The 21,386-nt window shown below is 44.1% G+C and overlaps 1 protein-coding gene across 3 annotated transcripts in view; it reads left to right on the forward strand.

The window, feature by feature from the left end:
* Positions 1-21,386, forward strand: part of SLC1A2 (solute carrier family 1 member 2) — a 156,097-nt gene that overhangs the window by 115,232 nt on the left and 19,479 nt on the right. For all 3 annotated transcript variants that reach the window (XM_007181078.3, XM_007181079.2, XM_057553441.1), the window contains exons 7-9: positions 4,491-4,724; positions 10,001-10,195; positions 14,186-14,320. In XM_007181078.3, coding sequence (XP_007181140.1) covers positions 4,491-4,724; positions 10,001-10,195; positions 14,186-14,320 — 564 coding nt within the window. The remainder of the gene's footprint in view (positions 1-4,490; positions 4,725-10,000; positions 10,196-14,185; positions 14,321-21,386) is intronic.

Below are 21,386 nucleotides of genomic sequence, written 5' to 3' on the forward strand. Positions count from 1 at the left end.
CCTCTGAATCACCAAAAGAAAAGACAAAACCTTCATTTCGGTGTGATTTTCATATCCTCAGTTTTTCGCGAAGAAGTGCTTTAAAACATGTTTTTCAAAATCTGCAAAACTTAAATAGAAAGTAAAACTTTTCATAATCTCACCACCGTAGAAACATAAAGTGAGAAGTGAAATCTCTGCTCACTCTTTCAATTCTCCCTTCCAGTTAACCCACCACCACCACCATCCATCCATCCACCCATTCATTCCTTCACTTCCTAAATACTCTTGAGCACCTCTTCCATGCCGACAACAATTTCAGGAGCTGGTGATATAATGGATCCTGGAGGCTCCATGAACTGACTTTCACTCTATCCTGATGAAGAGTTCTAATCCTCATATGGTAACTCTCAGCAAAAGTCACTTCTTGGATAGCCAGAACCTTTCCCTAAGTGGACTGGGAAAGTGGAGATTTGTGTTACTTCCTTACCCTGAGTACCGAGAGCACCTTAGGTAACTCTTGGAATGTATGTTTAAGTCTTTACTGACAGACTCTTCCAACTCTTGAGTTCTCTCGAAATCTGTCCCAAACTGGCGGAGTGGTGTTGCTGTTGGCAACATGTGGGACAGAACCAGAGTGGCTTTATGGCAGGACTGAGAAAGTCCCTCCGCTTACCTCCACTCCAGGTGCCTGGCCCACCATCTATCCTACGCCTGAAAGTCCCAAAGTTATCACTTTAGTGGGTTAAAACCAAAGGCCTTGAATAAGGTGCAGCTAAATAAAAAGTAAATGGTTTCCAAAGACTAACCAAGGACTATCTGTATTTCATCAGTTGCAGATCAGATTTTATCCCTGGAAACATTGATTTATTTGGAAACATTGATTTCCAAACACATCAGAATTACCTGGGAACTTGTTTGAAATATAAATGTCCCAAGGCCAGCTCCAGGAAATTCTAACTCAGTAGGTATGTGGTGGGTCCAGGGAATCCATATTATTTCAGGCAGGCCAGGTAATTCTGGGGCAGGGGTCTACGGATGCACTGACTGAGTTCGGGGTATGTTAGTGCTGTGGATGGTCTGTTTGTGGAGTAGGGAGCAGACCTGAGGGGGCATCTTGGCTGGAACCTTAGGATGACAAGGACGGAGGCGCAAAGTGGGCAGAGGCAAGAATGGGTGATGCAACAGTAAGAAAAAGATGCCACAGGCCAGTCCTGGATGAATCAGTGGCTTTGAAACTGAAGCCCAGAGCTGAGGATATAGCCAGTCTCAGGGCAGCATGGGAGCCATTCCCCCTCCCAGCTCTGTAGTTACGTCCTTCTAATTTAGAAACGGGTCCAACAGTTCCTGGGCATCACTTGGCTTCAGAACACTCACGGGAGCTCTCAGCCTCTTTATACGCTTTAGTTTATGGCTTTGCTTGCTTCATCTCAGAAACTTTAAATGGTGACCTTGAGCCCTGAACATTTGCCTTTTCTTTTCCATTGAGTATATTTCCAACAAGGTAATTCATTAATATGGAAACCCAGGAACTCAGAAGCTCCAGCTCCTGAGTGGAGGCTTAAACTACCTGCTTTGAAAACAGGTGCAGGGAAGTAATGACCCTAAAAAACATCTTAGAACAAAGTCTCTTTCCCTGTCCTAATTAATGCTCATTCTAGTTCCAGAGACCAAAGTGTTTGGGTTAACTAGGGCCCCTGCTTGCCATATTTATTTACCCTAACACTCTACCTTCTGGCCTTTGAATGGCACTGTCCACTTATAGTGGGGACTCAGGTTTCTCCCAGCGAGCTGAGTACTCTGGAGATAACCTGTTACCTCTCTCTAACATTTGGTTCTGGCAGATGTGTTCTCCAGGGGTCTCTATAGCTGGTCTTGCTTGGCAAAGAGCCTTGAAAACATTTTCTCTCCCTTCTACAAATCGCTTGTCCTAGAAGAGCAGGAAAATTGAATGGCACCCAAAACAGCTTGTATTTGTGTTTTTCTGGAGATCTTTAAGGGGTGATTGGTGCTTGGGAAAGAATTAGTCTCTTGGTTTATGAAGCTAGATGCTTGTTGGTTTTATCAGAAAATGCATTCTGCTTAGTTGTTTACAATCTCAGGGAACACGGAGCTGGCCCCTGAGACCACCCGACTGATCTATGAGATGTTGTGACTATGGGCACAGCAAGAAAATATAAAATGGTGAGAAAGCCAAAGGTTTAATGACTTGACTCCCTAATTCCCAGGGAAGCAGCCCTCAAACATCGCCAGCCTTCACCTCCAGGAACGGAGAAAGGGAGACTACAGGCTAGATGCTCCTCAGGGAGAGTAACTACGCTCATGTTTTAACTACTTAGTGTCAGCTACAAATCAGCTCTTTCAGGAGAAGATTCCTCTTGAGAAAATAGTTTGGACGTAAAAACATCCGCAGTTGGGTGGAAGTAGCCCGTGAGATGCCTTAGAAAACCTCTTCAACTCAGACTTGACTCATTACGCATAGGTGATGAGGGGACATGGGGTAGATGTGTGAAAACAGAACCTGCAAGGGACTTCTGTGTCAGGAGTCAGAGAACTAATGGCACTGACAGGGATGGAGGAGGGACTTTTGATAGTGCATACATATGCATGTTCAAAAGCGTAATCCTCACAGCAATCCCATGAGGTTGCAGGTAGCCTCTCTAAGCCTCGACTTGCACATCTGTAAAATGGGAATAAGTCACTAACCAAGGTCATATAGCTGGTAAGTGGCTGGACAAGCTCCATGTCTCGTGTAATTGTGTATATGACTCTCGTCTACTCCTCATGGCTTTGCTTTAACCCAGGAAGTGCTTTTGCTCCAAACACAACTGAAAAAACAAAATCCACCAAATCTGCTTGCTGGCCCTCTCTTTTTCCTGACTCCCCTCCCCAGGCTGGGAGCGTGACTTCATTTGCCCCACAGTCTTTCTTTCAAATATGTTCATAATTCTTAATAAGGTGTCAACGTTCCCACAAACATCTTCATTTCAGTCAGAAGTGTTACAGGCTGAACAAGTTCATGCTCCAACACCACCAGATTAGGCAATAAAAAAAAGGGTATTGCCAAACATGCAAAAAATATACCCAAGGTGAGAGAGAGCATGGTTAGCTGACTCAAGAGTGAGGACAACAGTAGATTGTTTCCAAGCATGCTATAAAAGAATAATAATATAGAAATATAAAATAAGTCTATTTTAGGATAGATTGGTAGAGAACAAATTGTCTGCTTATGTACAAAAAGCTACAATTGCTCCTTCAAGGAAGTGGTTTGATTGGTAGGGATGAAAACCCCCAGTGGTAGAGTTTCACACATCTGAGATTATCCTCCTCCTCCTTCTTGTTTTCATGGTCTTGGGTCAGTTATTTAACTTTTCCAAACCTCAATTTCCTCATTTGCCAAACAGGCATAATGATTCCTTGGTTTTAGGGTTTTTGTAAGAATTAAGTGTGTGAATGTCTCCCCATATTCTTGAAACACGATGAATGGTAGCCAGCATTACTGTTGGAGTAGGTATGGAAAGAAACACTTTCAGACTTGGAAGTAATAAAACCACATTTCTCGGGCTTCCCTGGTGGCGCAGTGGTTGAGAGTCTGCCTGCTAATGCAGGGGACACGGGTTCGAGCCCTGGTCTGGGAAGATCCCACATGCCACGGAGCAGCTGGGCCCGTGAGCCACAATTGCTGAGCCTGCGCGTCTGGAGCCTGTGCCCCGCGACGGGAGGGGCCGCGATAGAGAAAGGCCCGCGCACCGCGATGAAGAGCGGTCCCCGCACCGCGATGAAGAGTGGCCCCCGCTTGCCGCAACTGGAGAAAGCCCTCGCACGAACCGAAGACCCAACACAGCCAAAAATAAATAAAATAAATAAATAAATAAATAAGAAAATCCTTAAAAAAAAAAAAAAAAAAAAAAAACACATTTCTCTAAACATGCTTCTTGGCTCAGATGGTTTTCTTGTTTGGGCAGCTCTCTCTCTCTCTCTCTCTCTCTCTCTCTCTCTCTCAGTGTATTTCCTAGATTCCTTCCAAGGCAAAAACAAAGCACTATTTACAAACACCAGTGTTTGTAAATTGGTGAAACTCTAATGAGCTTTCTGAGAAGCTCTAAATTTATTCTCAATTTTTGAGGAAGGAGATCTGGAACAGAGAAATCAAATAAGATTCTCAAAGATGTAACCTGGGTGTCCCTCGACTTTTATCTTGGTGCTTCCTTAAGAGGTGGTAAAGCGTGTCTCCTTTAGCCCTAAAAAATTACCTGAGCAACAAAGTTTGCCTTGGGATTTTTCATCAAAGCAGGGGCCACCAGGTCCATAGGAAATATTTCAGATAATGCGGTTAGTCGGAAGCAAAATATAGCATCTATTGAATCTCATGGTCCTCTTTTGGCAACACTCTGTACGGGAATGCAAAGGGTTTTCCTCAGCGTGTGGTACGAAGGAGGGCCCTGATTTAAATTCTGAATCCCATCACCAGCTCTTCAATACTTTTTTTTTTTTTCTTTTATGTTTTTCAGGTACTCTCCCCTAGGTATCGCCTGCCTAATTTGTGGGAAGATCATTGCAATCAAGGACTTAGAAGTGGTTGCTAGACAACTGGGGATGTACATGATCACGGTGATTGTCGGCCTCATCATCCATGGGGGCATCTTTCTCCCCTTGATTTACTTTCTAGTGACCAGGAAAAACCCTTTCTCCTTTTTTGCTGGAATTTTCCAAGCTTGGATCACTGCCCTGGGTACCGCTTCCAGGTAGAGAACGCAAGAAATCACTGTTGTTTCTCTCTGCTCATTCCTTTTACTTCTTTGTCACTTCCTCTTTTTCAAAACCTTCCCATCAGAGCATTCAGTGAGAACACTTTTCACATATTTTCAAAATATTTTTGAAAAAGTGGAACACTTTAGATTCTTCGCTCCTTTTAGGAACTTTTAAGCTTTCTGATGAACTTTTTGCTGGTATGCAGCTGTCTTGGAACTATGATCTCATATTGTTTCCCAGGTGAATACATGCTATTCATCTCTAGGCATAATTTGCCACATATAGCATTAGTTCAGTTTTAAATGTTTTCCAAAAGGGTGTAACAGGATGTTATTTTATTTAAGAAATTCTCTCACCTGTGATTTGAGAAAGACTATTATATCACTGTATTGGAATAATTTTTCAAAAGTAGGAGAACAAGGTTTTGCAGGGTAAACGGTAGGGTAGGTGAGATTTTTCAAACAAACCGGAAATCAGACAAGTCTTTGAACCTGTAATGGACTATTCTGCCCCATTGATTTTGAGGAAAGTCAGGTTGGCATTGATTTGACTTAACATTGACCGAGAGTCAGTTGCTTCTTCATTACCTAGTCCCAGTGCCTCCCAGAAGCCAGTGAGGACTCCAGATATGCAAGCAAAAAAAACCTCTTTTTTTTTGATATCATCTTGGACTGAATTTAGCAAAAATAAAACCAACAACCCAACAAAAACAGATACATAAGAAACAGCCAGCAATGTAGAATTTCAAAGACTAAAAGAGTTTTATTCTTTCAGCCTGCAATATTTGCTTTTATGTCTGCATGTATATCCTTGGGTCACAAAACAAAGACTGAGGCCATAAAGCAGGTGGCAGGGAGGCAAGTAAACTCTGCAACCCATAGCTCAGCGTTATCTCTGGAGTCACAGGTTGACAGGTCCTTGTTACAGAACCCATGACCACTCACTGCCAGGGAGGCAGCTGCTCTGTGACACAGGGAGACTGCTTTTTTTTTTTTTCAAACTACTGAGCAGTCAGTCAGGTTTTTCTTAAGTGACCTAACAGGCCAATAGTGGTGACAACCTGGGAAAGCCAAATTATATTTCCATCTTGCAAATCAGTGAGAATTCTGTACTAGTAGAACGTGAGGTTTCAGAAAAAGCTAAAATGTATACAATTTGGGAGATCTAGATTCTGCATTCAGTTTCCCAAGATGAAGGGAAACACTTCAAAATTTCCTTTTTCCTTCTTGGTCCTATACATTTCTTATTGCTAAGTATCTCTATCCGTAAAGATTTTCTCTTTTTGGTGAAAAAGTTAACTTTTTTTTCAAAAATGAAAACAATCATGTTTAGTTTTATTTTTGATTTCTGGTTATGAGCATGGTATTTGGTCATTATGAAAAAGTTCAGACAGTGTATAAAATTTTGGAGGAAAAAAAATGGGCAACACCACTGATAACTGGTAGTAACCTTTTTGTTAATCTTTACAGTTATGTACATTTCCAGTTCTTATTATGTATAGATATTGTACACTGCTATTTTCACTGGTCAACATATCATAAAAGTTATATCTATTAATATAGCTCTTACTATAACTATTACTACATATCTATTACTACTATTTTTAAACTTCATAATAATATACTGTAGGTACTACAATACATCCCCCACCCCAAATGTACATTTAAACCTTGTCTATTAAACAGGGCTGTGACAAGCATCCTTGTAAATACATTTCTGCAAGGATGTCTGGTGATCCCCTCAGGATAAATTTCTAGAAGTGGAATTTCTGAATCCAGTGGTAAGCACCCTGATGGTTTTGAAACATATCACCAGATTACTATTTAGAAAAGTACATTCGTTTATGTACCCACTAACTGGGCATACGAGTGTGCCTTTACCCACCTGCTCATCAACACTGAACTTTATCTGTCACTTTAATACTTTCAAATCCTATTGGAGAAAAGTGATCTCACTGAATTTGCGTTATTTTGATTACTAGCGAAGGGAAAACATCTTTTTTATGTACTTTTTGACCATCCTTCCCTCCCCTCCTCTGCCCTGTGAATTGTTTGTGAGCTTAATTTCCTGTTGGGGTGTTTATCCTTTCCTGATTGGTTTTCAGCTCTCTACATGTATAGAAATATCAACTCATGTGTCATATGTTGTAAATAGTGTCCCCCTTCACTTGACATTTGTCTTAAAAACTTACAGCGCTTTTTGCCACTAGCAGGTTTTAATTTGTATGTAGTCAAAGTCGTCAGTGTTTTCCTTTGGTATTTAGAACTTTGATTTTGCTTAGGAATATCTTTTCCACCAAAGATTATAAAATATAACTTTATATTTTCTTCCAATACCTTTATGGTTTTGATATCTACACTATTACAAAATATTATCATTACCTTTTCTTTTGAATGACTAGACAATTATCCTAGTCCCTTTATAAGACAAAGGTAAATCTTAAAAGCATAGGGAAAACCCCAAATCATATTTAAATCAAAGACAAATTCTTGGGTTATCTGACCAAGACCACAAACATTAGACTCATATTTCCCCCTTGCCCTGTATTTCATCTGAAAAAAAAAATGGTTTTAATCTTTGGTTAAAATGTGGCTTTTGCCTAGATGAGGAATTTCTTTTTTTAAAAAGTCACTGTAGCAGGAGTCACGTACTAAGAATTAACTCAGGGTTTATTTGCCATTATGACCACAGGGGGAAAGCCCTGGGACAGCCAGCACTAAATATACTTTCCACCTCCTCAGACACTGGACTGAATGAGGATGTGCAGGGGAAGGGTTGACCCCGTTTTCTCAATAGGCACAGAGGCTGGTGTCAGGGCAGCTGAATGGAGTGGGGATGGCCTGCGACACGTCTCTCTGCATCCCTCTGACTTCCGAGTGTGCTGTTAAAACTAATCTGGATTAAAAAAAAGAAGAATCTCAAGTACCAGACAGTTATTATTAGCAACGTTTGAAGACTGTCATATGGCCACTGAGGCAGGAACCAAAAAAACAATGTCAGAATGTCAGCCTGTCAACACAGGAAAGAGTTAAAATTCTCAAGTCCCAGTTTGGACTGATGGGGTACATATGGATTTTTAAGACACAAAGCCTGTCCAGTTGTGACATTAAGAATATTTTCATGCCTTACCAGTTGTTTTCTCCAATCTGTTGAATTGTCTAAAGACCCTTTGATGACACTGTGGGAAAATGAATGCAGTAATAATAATGGATATATTCCAGTCCTCCCAGCAGTGTCCTAAGATTCATACTGATGAGAATTCAGCTGCCAACCATAGCCACGCAGCCATTTCAGACCAGTCATGGTGTCCTGGTAACCTCAAAGGGGTCTTAGGAAAGGGCTGGGAGTGCATGAGAGAGGAATAAAGGGACACTAACTTCTCATTAAAACAGCTGGGGCAGCAAGCCAGGTACGAAGGCACCCCAGCATGTGAATGAGGCCAGACTCCACACTTTTCTCCCTGGGCTTATAAGGTTTTGGTAATGAGAGGTCTCCAAACATCCATTTCTTCTCCCCACCTAAGACCAAAGAGGAGGCATGAGAGAGACCCCTGATCTAAAATCACAAAGAATGTTCCAGTAAGATGACTCTGGTTTCCCTAAGGTTGTTAATAGGGCTTGTGGGTCCGTGGGTTGATAAGATGCAGATCTAGGAGACCCTAATTTTAGAGCTTCAGGGACCTTGGTTCTGCGTAGGCCCTGGAATCTGCATTTTACTTAGCATGCCTGAAGCTGACGGTCCTGTCCCACTCTCTGAGAAACTGACGCCTCTGCAGGTGTCTTTGTCCAGCTTGGCTGGAGCCCTAATTCTGACAAGTAGAAGGAGGGAGCTATGACTAAGGCTGTAAATGCAACAGAGAAAAATGTGCTGTCTGCACTGGGGACAGTTTGCTAACATTTGAATAAGAGAAAAGAGAATGTACCACAATGTACTCCCATGGCAGTTGGAATGTTCTACATTGCTTTCCATATCACTTAAACTTTGAAGCAAATCCACCTGCCCTCCCATCACCTCTATCCACATGGAAATAATATTCTGGCTTTCAGCAACACTTACTCTTATAGGTCTCCTGTTTTAGAAGACACAGAACATGTCAGGAGTTCTGGCCTTTGAGATTGATTCATATGGTAGTGAATTCCCATCCCACGCCTGGGAGGAGTGGGGGTGAAGTCACTCCATGTTGGGTCTTTGATTAGCTCCAGAGCACTGGCTTTTCTGCCCTATGTCATTGGAGAGACTGTAGAATTGGCAATGACCATTTATCAGGGAGTTGGACTGTCTGTGAGGGTCCACAGTGAATTGCTAGAAGCTTGGATTCTTGCTGAATGGTCCTTAACATATTTGTCCAGCATTCTCAACATTAGCAGGCCCGGCTCAGGGCAATTCCCAGGGGCTAGATACAACCCATGTAGTCATCTTGTTGGAAACAGTGTTTCTAGCATGAAATTATGGGTCATTCAAAAATTCCTCATTCCATCTTACTGTTGATAGCTGATCCTTTACTGACACTTTTTTTTTGGCAGCCCAATTGATGTGGGCAATCACATGGGCTTCAATATTTAATCCAAGATGTAAACAATGACCAAAGGGAAAGGAGAACTTGAAGCTCTGAGTAGATCTCAAAAGCTAGAACCAACAAAAATATTTTGCTGACTATTAGCATCTTAATAAGATTGTATTTGAGCCCCCAAATCAATGGGCTTTTTTCTTCTTTATTATTAGAATTAAATTTTATTTGGATTTTATTTTTTTAATTTTTACTGGAGTACAGAACTCTACGCAATACTCTGTAATGGCCTATATGGCAAATCGATGGGTTTTTTTTTTTTAATTAATTAATTTATTTATTTTTGGCTGTGTTGGGTCTTCGTTTCTGTGCAAGGGCTTCCTCTAGCTGCGGCAAGCGGGGGCCACTCTTCATCGCGGTGCGCGGGCCTCTCACTATCGTGGCCTCTCTTGTTGCGGAGCACAGGCTCCAGACGCGCTGGCTCAGTAGTTGTGGCTCACGGGCCCAGTTGCTCCACAGCATGTGGGATCTTCCCAGACCAGGGCTCGAACCCGTGTCCCCTGCATTGGCAGGCAGATTCTCAACCACTGCGCCACCAGGGAAGCCCCTCAATGGTTTTTAATTTAGCTCCAGGCACTGCTTTTTTCAAGTCACATTGATTGGAACAAAAGAACAAAAACTTTGTGGTGGCATTTCGGTTTGTGCTTTGTCCTGCTTCTCTAAAGTGGACATAACTCTTGTCCCTCTCTCTTCGCCCCTTAGTGCTGGAACTTTGCCCGTCACCTTCCGTTGCCTGGAAGAAAATCTGGGGATTGATAAGCGTGTAACCAGATTTGTCCTACCAGTTGGAGCAACCATTAACATGGACGGTACAGCCCTTTATGAAGCCGTGGCCGCCATCTTTATAGCCCAGATGAATGGCGTCATCCTAGATGGAGGCCAGATTGTGACCGTAAGGTGAGTGAAATGGGTGGTGTGAAGCACTGAAACAACTTTTTACCTTATCCCCTTCCACACTAACTCCATTTCACAGAGGCCACTTGAACTGCTGTTCTCCAGTTAGAAGAATGGTGAAGGAAGTAAAGGAGAAGAGGAGCTACTGACAGGCTCAAAGGGAAGGTTGGTTCAGGAAGGAATCAGGCTCATACTAATGCCTTATGTTTGTATTGCCCATGTGAAATTGCTTCAGAAATTTGGTATTATTTGATTTTTGACAATCCTGTGACGTTGCAAGGCAGTTATTTATATGATTATTTAATAGATGAGGAAGCACAGGCTTCAAGGGGCATGGTAGTTTGTCTGAGGCTGTAATACCATCAGTAATGAGCCAGCAGGGCTGTCACTGGGGCCAACATCAACTGACTCTGGATCCAGTTTTTCTTTCATTAAAATATGTTCCCTTCAGCATTCCAAGGAGTGACGGCAAAAATGATGAAATACAGGGAGGAAGAGATTCCTCAGTATAGCATAACATTATATTACAAATAACCAGCAAATATTTTTTTTGTTTTTACTAAAGGTATTTTTACCATATGTATTCATCATTTTAAAAAATTCAGAAAGAATACTTTCCAAGACGTCATTAAAAACACATCGCTTCTCTGCAAACTTAAAGATCACACCTACTTACATATATTAATTTATCTAATCCTCACAACCACCCTATGAGGTATGTACTTGTCTCAGTCAGCTCGGGCTGCTGTAACAAAATACCATAGACTATGGCTCAAACAGCAGATGATTATTTCTCACAGTTCTGGAGGCTGGGAAGTCCAAGATTAACGTGCCAGCGGGTTCAGCTCCTGGTGAATGTCCTCTTCCTGGCTTGCATATGACTGCCTTCTAGATGTTTGCTCACATGGCCCTACCTTGGTGCATGGAGAGAGAGAGCGAGCTCTCTTACATCTCTGCTTATAAGGGCACTAATCCGATCATGAGGGCTCTACCTTCATGACCTAATTACTTCCCAAGGCCGTATCTCCAAACACCATCACATTGGAGGTGAGGGCTTGAACAAATGAATTCAGGGGGGACATGACTCAGCCCATAGCAGTATTGTAGGGGAGCCTCAGTTTCCTGTATAATGGGTACAATAATCACATATTCTAGTGTAGCTGAGAGCATAGTCACCTGTCAATAAATGTTAGCTACTAGTATGATTACTATTACTGATGCTTAATAAAATACAGTACTCCTAGGATATGAAAGAAAAATGTGACTATGATATAGTGAGTGCCGTGATGTTACTCAGTGGAAAACATGCTTCGGGTCAGATTATCAAGCCATCTAAGTCCTGTCCTAACAGATTGCATGTGAGACTGCCAATCTCCCTTGCTTTAAAATTCAAAGACAAATAGAGCTTCTTAATGGCCCTGAATTCTCCCCACTGATGAAGCAACCATGCTTCCCATCAAGCTCACACCATTAGATGAGGACTTAGAGGTGAGAGGATGTACCAGTGAGTGACCAGGTGATTGAGACTGTGCTTGAATTATTTAAATTTATCCTTTATTTTAACAATGATATGACTGAGAATTTTCACTGGACAAAGGATAAAGTTGGCCAAATATATTTAATACTTGTGGCCCTGGCAAGTTCAGCTGAATCTGCCATATCTGTACATGTCACAAGGGCTGTCTCTGGGGGGACCGCCCCCTCTCCATGGAGTGTATGTAGTTCACTGTCTTCAATTTAGTCAGAAAAAAATAGCCAAGTCCAGCTTCATTGCTGTGCTTCCAAGTACATTCCTCATCTTTTCATTTCCCTGCAGGCAGAACAGTGGCCAGGAATTCTCAGCAGATTCGTTAAGTCATAGCGTTTTCAATGTGAGGAGGAGTCAAGGGACATCAAAAGCCAGTGTGGTATTGGAATCAAGCAGACGAGTGTTCAGATCCCAGCAGACCATGTTCAAGCTGTGTGACCCTAAGTTTCTCCACCCTTCCAATCAGTGGTACTACCGTATGTACCTTGCAGGGTTACTGTGACGTTCTGCTGTGATTAATGTGTGTGTGTGGTAACTTGTACAACATCCAAGAACCAGCCATAGGGAAATGAGTCAGGGAAGGACAGGAAAATCAGGAGGGGATAAAAGGACAGGGGGAGATCACCGCCCAGGGAGCTATTATTACAGGACTTACAATGCCCCAGACACTCCACCTGTGGTCGGGTGAGGGTATAATTGGGATGGAGGAACAGAAAGAGAACCAGCCACCAGGAAGATTTCTTTATAGGCTTTTGTCTCACACAACCAAGGGCTAACAAGACAATGCGGCCACAGTACACAGGGATGTGTAAGAGTGACTCATGTAACAGAAGCAACTGATGTTGTAAACAAAATTGCCGAGGCCAAGATCGTTGGAACTTGGGAAGTTCCCCTTCCCTGGTGTTCTATCCATCTTGGGAAAATGACTGAGAATTCCTCCTGCCAACTCTTGGGACTAGGGATGTTTTCATTGCAAAGCAGCTCCGGTTGCAATGTGCCGGCCTCTTCTAAGTGCTTTATTTCTGAGCTCCTGATGCCTCTAGAGTGAGACACCATTGTTATCTTCTTTTTTACAGATAAGAAAATCAAGGCACAGAGAGGTTAAGTAAGTTGCCCAAAGTCATGTGGTTAAGTGGCAGAGTTGGGATTTGAACCTAGGTCATTCAACTCTAGAACCTGCACTGATAACCACCACACACTACTACCTCCTATGACCTAGATGGATCTCCCGCAAAAATGGAGTTCTTTAAACCCTGACACCAACTCCACATTAATGGGGAGGGGGAAAAGCAAAGATGGGTTCTAGATCCCACCTAGGGGAAGTGTCTATTCTGTGAAAGCCTAAATGTGGGAAGGATGACAATATGGAAAAACCAGTGCAAAACACAAAACCTCCCAGGACCTTTCCTTCCTCATATGTAAGAGTAGGTAAATTTGGGTTCCTCTTGACTGTAAGACCAGGATTCTGTGCTTGGACACACCAGTTGGCAAACCAGTTTGGGAGTCTGATTCTTAGTTTCAAGCCCGAAGACCTACTGAAAAAATTCTGGAATCATATAACCACAAAGAAAGCAGCCCCTTTTTTCTTTTCAGCAGCCAGAAAAGCAAGTTGGAAATCCACGTTTTCATAAGCCTCCTTCCATTTAGAAATGATAGCTTTCATAAATAACATCCAGAAAAGAGGAGAAAAAGTCACTGCCCTTTGCTGGACTACAGAGGCCCTCTGGTGTCTAGACAAGGCCCTTGAACCCTAGATTAAACCCTCTTCCGGAGACAACTTCAAAATGGTGCTGGGTATGCCCTAGGCATTGCTTGGAAAGCAAGGGATGAGATGCTTCAGAAGGAAAGCCTCCTGTTATTTTATTGTCATTTCTTGGCACCCGCTTTCTGAATAATGTATTTTCCAGCCCATGGTGAAACGTCCAGGCATCTGAACCTTAATGTCATTCGGAATTCTTCTGATTTGTTCTCCCGATGTCCACTCAGTTGAGTCTGGATACTTGCTGTTCTGAGTTCTCATGTTAACATTGGCAACCTTCTCAGGCTCTTGCCACGTAGACTAGAAGTCTCTGGTTCTCACAGAGACGTAAAGGGGGAAGCAGAAATGGATGCTGTGGTGTTCCTGTGGAAGGATTAAGGGTGACTTGTTTTTCTTCTTTAATATTCCCTTGCCTGCTTTTAGAGCCACGCTTACCTTGTTTGAGCCCTGTGATATATTCAGTGAATTGGATGTCATGATGGGGGTAAGACTCTCATCCATGAATTTACAAGTTTCCATCAAGGTTAAGCAGAATCCAAATAGACCCTATTTCCTGGGTCTTGGTACTCCAGATTTCTTTATTCCTTGGGAGGAAAAGGGGATTTTATGACTGCTGGGAGAAATTAGAGCCGAGAATTGCCTGCCAGGGATGGTTTTGCCAAGACCACTTTCTCTTCCCTTGACCCGGCCTTTTCTGTTCTCGCAGCCTCACGGCCACGCTGGCCAGCGTTGGTGCAGCCAGTATCCCCAGTGCTGGGCTCGTCACCATGCTCCTCATTCTGACGGCTGTGGGCTTGCCGACCGAGGACATCAGCCTGCTGGTGGCTGTGGATTGGCTGCTGTAAGTGTCTGTGTGTGTGCTTCTGCTGGGGGTGTGAACACTCCCCAGGGGTGGATAAGATGCAGGGCTGCAGCCAAGATCTTCACCAATCGCCATGAGAACTCCCCTGTTTCCTTCCTCCTTTCTTCCCTCCAACATTTGCTGAGTGCTTATTTGGGAACCAGAGAAGGAAAAGAATCTTTGAGGGCTTCAGAGTCTAGCGGAGGAAGCAGGTCAATTATAATACAAAGTTAAAAGCAAAGCTATAAGGGACCCATACCGAAGCAGGCAAAGGATCTCAAAGCATTATGCTGAGTGAACGAAGCACAAAGGAATATATACTGTATGATTCCATTTATATGATGCTCTAGGAAAGACAATATAATCTCTAGCAATAGAAAGAGATCATGTTTGCCTGGGCCCGGAAGTAGAGGCATGAGGATTGACTGAGAAGGGCACAAAGAAAGCTTTAGGAGGGATAGAAATGTTCCATATACACAGGTATGCAGAGGTGTCCACATTTGTCGAAACTCACCATACCACACGCTTAAAATGGGTACATTTTGTTGTATGTAAATTACACTTCAATAAAGTAGATTTAAAAAGAGCACACACATAGAAGAATAGCGATAGAGACAGACACACATCCCAGTCTAGGATGGAAGGGCAGAGTGGAGAAATCAGAAAACAAGGAAGATGGCTGCTGAATTTGAGGGCCTACTATGTGCCAGCTGCTACATGGAGCCCTTCACCGCTGCCTCTAACAACTGCCATTTTATGGATAAGAGAACTGAGGTTTAGGGAGCATGAATAGAGATTTGGCCCTACGTCTGCTTGGCTTTGGAGGCCACCAATTCATAATCATGGCCACATTCAAGCTTCTAAAGGCAGTGATAGCTGAGCTGGATCATAACGGGTAGGTAGAAGTTACCCAGGTATCCATAAGTGGGGGGGGAGAAATAGGACATTCCAGTCAAGGCCAGCCCACACAAAGGCACTGAGGCAACAAATCGTGTGGGGACCTATGAGTGGTTTGGTATTGTTGGAGCACAAAGTGTAAGGCAAGGAGTGGTAAAAGGTGAGGTAAGATGGACAGCCTTGAGGCCATGCAGAGATGCTTGAACTTGACAGTGTATACATAGCCCAGCTCCCTTTCCCAGTGAAGGACATTGTCCTAGTGTGGGACTCTCGGCCCATTCCCAAAGGTGGGTCAGTCTAGCCAGATGGTACCCAATAAGGAGGTTGGAATCAATTCTTGCTAAGGGCTCCCTGGGGCTCTGATATTCTATGAGATGTACCCTGATACTTCTGGTCCAGCCCTGGAGCTAAGTGACAGGGGCTGGGGGATGCCATTGACTTCAAAGTCAGAGGCTCAGAGTGACAAGTGCAGAGATCCAAGGCCAAAGTGCTCACACTTATTTTTTTTTTTATTACCCTACATTCCATTAACAATCTTTCTGACTTTTATTGACAAAGATTTTAAGAGCCAGAAGCCACATTTTATGGACTTGAGTTTCCTCAGTGCTAAAACAAGTTCCACTCTTCTACAGCCACCCTTCCGAAGAGAGAAACGTACAAGTGACTGAAGGGAAGAAGGACATCTGGGAAGGCTAGAAGGAAGCCTGGTCTTTCCAGAAAGCTTGCTTGCTGTTGAAGTTTAGGTTAGAAATGAGAAGTGGACTGAATCTGTTCAACTCGGGAGGGCTGCGAGGAAGGGCACAGATCTTCCTGACTGGTTCTTCTGTCACCAGAGAAATGCTCTGGAAATGCCTTTCGTGGGAAGGTGATGAGCAAAGGAAATGACTCTTATCTGTCCCTGCCTGTTTCTCTCAGACAGGGGTGGCGGGGTCCTCAGCGCTATCTTGGTTGTTCTCTGTGCCCTACGCTGGCCCCAAGGGGCAGTCTTTCTCATGAGGTCCATTCAGATGGGGCAGTCATGGGGGCAGCTGAGATTCGGTGGTGGTGAATGGTGGAAGGATTTGGAGGGAATAGGATGGAGACAAAGGGGTGGGGTTGGATTTGGTTAGGAGGAGGACAAAGAGGAAATGAAGATGGTGGCAACCGCTTGGGGACAGAGCACACAGCAGGAGCTCAATAAATACATGCTAAAAGTTACCCACAGAGCTGCTGCGTGATAACCAGGGGACTTTCTACACATGAAGAAAGACAGAGGAAGCTATTAAAGTCCCAGCTGCTTCCCTTGTGGCTTTGGCTTACTGAGCCCTCTGTCTCTTTGCCCCTTGAACTTTCGTTGTCATTGAGGGTCCTTTGCCTGCTCCAACTACATTGCCTATTCTCTTCTTGGGCTTGTTGCTGAGGCTTGAAATCCACCATTAGAGATTCATCTCTTTAACAGTTATTATTATAGGTGCTGCCCCCATTATAATGCAAATGCATTTAAGTGGAAAAATGTACTTGTGTTATCAGGAATGAAGGAAAGGAGCAGATATTTGGTGGGTACCACCATGCTCTTTACATCAGTTTAAAGTTAATCCTTAAAGATCACTATGGTGTGTTTAACAGATGAGGAAACTGGGCATCAAAAGGCACAGGAGAGCTTGTGTGGCCAGGTCAGGGCCCTTCACGCCACCCCACACAGCATCCTAGTTGGTACCCAGCAGATCTAACAGTGGGGAGGGGGAGCAGAGGGGTCCAGAGTCGGAGAGGTTGGGGAAAACAGACCGATTCGGGTCACCCTTGGTTCTACATACTAATCAGAGAATTTTTTGTCTGACCTGTTTTTTTCCCCTCTCCCAGGATGAAAACAAAACAAAACAAACAGGTTAAGTGGGGACAAATGGGATACAATCAAGGTCTCAGCCACTCTTAGAATTCAAGTCCTCCAGCACCCCCCCCCCAGGTCAGCCATTGTGGGCCCTGTCTTCCTGACAGTCATCTGCTTCCAAGCCTGTTGGAGGAGAGTCACCTCATGAAACATTCAAGACCCTGTCTCCTCCTGACCTAAATGTTAGCGAATGGGCACTCACATGCTCACACTTGCACCCAGAGCAGGGCGTCTTAACTCCAGGGCTGAAACGTGCTAGCAGAAGGGAGTTGGCTGAACAACAAAAAAATGATGATACATTTGGATTAACTCTATTGATGAAATTGCATTTGAGAAAACTCTACCCCAGGCTGCAGCTGGAAAGGGAAGAGTGATTGAAGGCTCGCCTCTAGTTCTGGGGTCTGATATCAGATGGAAAGAGGCCCCGTGATCAAGGGAAGAAAGGCAGAAGCAGGAGCCCTGGGTCTGAGCTCTGCACTTAGTGGCTGTGGGGCTGCGGGCGAGTTACTTACTCTGGATTCAGCTGTGTCATGTGTACAATGGGAACAGTAACTTACCAGCTTGAAAGCACAGTCTAGACCCCATGCCCTTGAGTGCCCTTCTAGTTTTAAGACCCAGACTAGGCTTCTGCGGGTGATGGATGTTTGTATACAAATTAAGCATGAACGTTCCTTTTCAGAAGAAAAGAAAAAGGGAGGGTAGAGGATCCTGGGAAAGTGTGCATAGGGGTCTGTAGCTAGGTCAGATCTGCTTTGAATTAGGAATGGTTCCACATTCTTTCTCACCAGCAAGAGGAGTTCTGGAAACACGCTCTTGGTCATGGGCGCCGTGGCTGTTGGGTGCCCATCAGCGTGTGAGTGGGGCAGGGGGATGAGTTGAGAGAGGGGTGCAGGGGGTGCTGGTCATTCCCTGGTGACACGTAGTCTGTGGGGGCGGAAAGCAGAGACAAAGAACAGGGGGGCATTTCTTTTCCTCCCCAGGCAAGGTTTGTAAGCTTTCATAACTCTAACAACTTTTCAATTTAAAACCAAACAAAGCCCGCAGTGACATTTAATGTGCCGTGGTGTTTGCCAGCTGCTGGAGATCAGCCAGCCTCATTACTGCCCGCCGAGCCCTGGACGTTTTTCAATGAGCAGGCTTAGCTGCTCTGTAAATGTCATGGTGAAAACCAAGATTCTGGGCCCTGAAGAGTGTCCGAGTCCTAGAACACCGGATGGGTGGGGCTGGTAAAACCAGAACCTTCCCCAGAATCTAAGAAGCCCTTTGTAACAGGAGTCCTTGGCGGGTATTTATGAGATCTTGTGACACCCCTCTCTCTCTGAAGGATTCGGGAGGGAAGGAGAACTGTGGGCCAATACCAGGAAGAGACGATAAATAACTGGGTCTGGCCACAGGTGGGAAAAGGAAAGCCAAGTGGATCTATGGCCCACTTATCACATGGGACTGCTAGTGAGATTGCTTCTGGGGACATATTTGCTCATGACTTGAGACGGCACTTATAAGGAAGCCTGAGGGAACCTCCGCCCTGCAGTGGGCACTCAGAGGCTCCCTCATTAGCCTCCCAGGATGGAATAGAGCATTGGTTCTCAAACTCGAGCGTGCACCAAAACCTCCTGGAGATTCAGGAGATCTGGGGAGGGGCCCAAGAAGTGGCTTTTCTAACAAGTTCCCAGGGGATACTGATGATCAGTCCAGGGACCCGACTTCCAGAAGCAATGGACCAGAGGTAGGGAGTAGGAGTTCCTGACTGTAGTATATGAGCATCTCTACTCTTTTTTGAGCACTGGTTGACATTGTGTGCACCCATTCAATGAAACTAGATCAAAAGGACACAGGACTCTAATAACTAATACTCAGTGAGTGCCCCTTCATTGTCAGACATTGTTCTAAGCACTTTACATAGACTTGTTTAAAAAGTTGCAGCAAATTATGAGGCAGCTAGTAATATTATCCCCGTTTTACAGTTGAGAAAACTGAGGCTCAGAGCCAAGAAACTTATCTCAGTTTAGTAGATATTAAAGGGCTGAACTGGGATTCAAACTGACAGTCCGGCTATTCTGTAGATGTTCCAGGCTTGCCCATCTGGGTTCTCTTTCTCTTATTTAAGACACACACACGTGCATATTTACACACACATAACTGATTTAACCCTCATTCCATGTCTGGTGGAAAAGAAAACCAAGCCCTACATCTACCCTATCTCTGAAGAGTCTAGGGGCTCATGTTTAAGCCTTTTGCTTTGATTTCCTATTTCCACTGATCTCTCTTTTTTTTCTGCATCTTACCTCATCTTCTTTCTCTGTCATCCTTAGCATGACATTCTTATCTTTTTTGACTAAGTCTTTCCTTCCCCTGCCAAAGTGTCCCTGACTCAACGCAGTGTAATTGCCCATCAGGGGAGTGGGGTGGAGACGGGGCGATAGTTCCACACAGAGAAATCATGTTTTAATGCTTACAAAAGAAATACGTGCTCCTGGAAGGGAGAGGAGGGACCAAGCTCAGGAGAGTTACAAAATGAGAAAGAGAAGTCTCCCTTCACCTACAATTGAATCTTGAAAAGGAGCAAAATACGTGACTCCCCGCAAAATGCCAGTTGGCACGTGGGTTACTTTAAGCTGAAAGCAGTCAAGACCCAGCAGACTCAAGACAAGCTTTTTACCTCCCCTTAACTGCCTAAAAGAATTTAGAAAGGAGGCCTATACCAGGAAGAGTGCTATTACCAGAGATAACTTTTTCACTGGAGAGACTTATCTGCGTGGCAGGGCAAACATTTTTTTACCAAATATTTGCTCTTCCTGTGAATTATCTTCCTCCCCTTTCAAGCCCCAGACCCTTATCCCCTTCCTTAGCTTAGGATGGCATATAAATCTCAACTGCCTGACTGCCTCTGAGTCTCCTATTTTTATAAGGCTCAGGTATGTACAAAATTCAATTTTCCTGTATGTCCAAAATTAAATTTTCGATTTAATTATTAGACCAGCCAAAGAATCTAGAAGGGAAGAAGGGAAAATTTTTCCGCCCCTATAATTTCAGGTCTTGTTTCTCTGAAGTAATCACTGCTAATAATAATTTACAGAAAGTAAAAAGTTAATAATAGGCATTTATTTTCTTTAAAAAAAATCCTTTAGTGTCCCCCACCCCTGGGAACCTCTCCCTACACCTGTTTAGTTCCAGTCTCTGCCTGCCTTGCTGGGTCTCCTCGCTCTCCACCTCTGTGTCTTCCCCCAGCTCTCAAGACACCTCTCTCATTCTCCTCTGCAAGGGAATCTGGTGTCTCTCGGTGTCTCTCTCCTCCTTCTTCTAGATCTTGTCCCGCATCCTAACTTTTCACCACCAAAATATCCAACTGGATGTTCGCTAAACAAAAGACAGTTCTCTTTCTAGAGTTAATCTGCTTCCACTTCTTAAATAATGATCCATCCCCACCCTGCGTCCTTCACATACCTGCCTACCTCCTTCCCCAAGGTCCTGCCCATGTCATAAACGAATATGGTATCAACTCTCAAAGGGCTAATAGTCTAGTAACGGGGATGGATGTGGTCAAAAAATCCCCTCAGTGCTACGTGCAAAAGAGGAACGTATAAGATGTGATGGAGGAATAAGATAGGAAGTGATTTGCTCCCCTTTTCACTTGGACTAATGATGATGTTGGCAGTGAGCAGTTAAGGTTGAACGCTGAGTTTGGGTCAGGCGCCCTGTCAAGCCTTTTATAGGCAGAGTTTGGCCGAGGACCTCTCAGAGGACAGGCGCTCCATATGGGTCAGCCGTTGTTACCTTCTCCACGTGCTTGCAGGTGGATATTACTTTCCGTATTTTACAAATGAGAAAACTGAGTGGCAAACGCTGTTTTTCCAGCTAATCCTGCTGGAGCCAGGATTGCAATCCAGGCTTGAATCCAAAATTCACACTCTTTTTTTTTTTTTTTTTTTTAAAGTTTAATTTATTTATTTATTTATTTATTTATTTATGGCTGTGTTGGGTCTTCGTTTCTGTGCGAGGGCTTTCTCCAGTTGTGGCAAGCGGGGGCCACTCTTCATCGCGGTGCGCAGGCCTCCCATTATCGCGGCCTCTCCTGTTGCGGAGCACAGGCTCCAGACGCGCAGGCTCAGTAATTGTGGCTCACGGGCCCAGTTGCTCCGCGGCATGTGGGATCTTCCCAGACCAGGGCTTGAACCCGTGTCTCCTGCATTGGCAGGCAGATTCTCAACCACTGCGCCACCAGGGAAGCCCCAAAATTCACACTCTTAACCAATGCTTCTGTGGGTCCTTCTTCCCTTCCCTAATCCCATGTGGTTTGAGCTC

This window comes from Balaenoptera acutorostrata, chromosome 9 (assembly GCF_949987535.1).
Source record: "Balaenoptera acutorostrata chromosome 9, mBalAcu1.1, whole genome shotgun sequence".
Taxonomy (NCBI): domain Eukaryota; kingdom Metazoa; phylum Chordata; class Mammalia; order Artiodactyla; family Balaenopteridae; genus Balaenoptera; species Balaenoptera acutorostrata.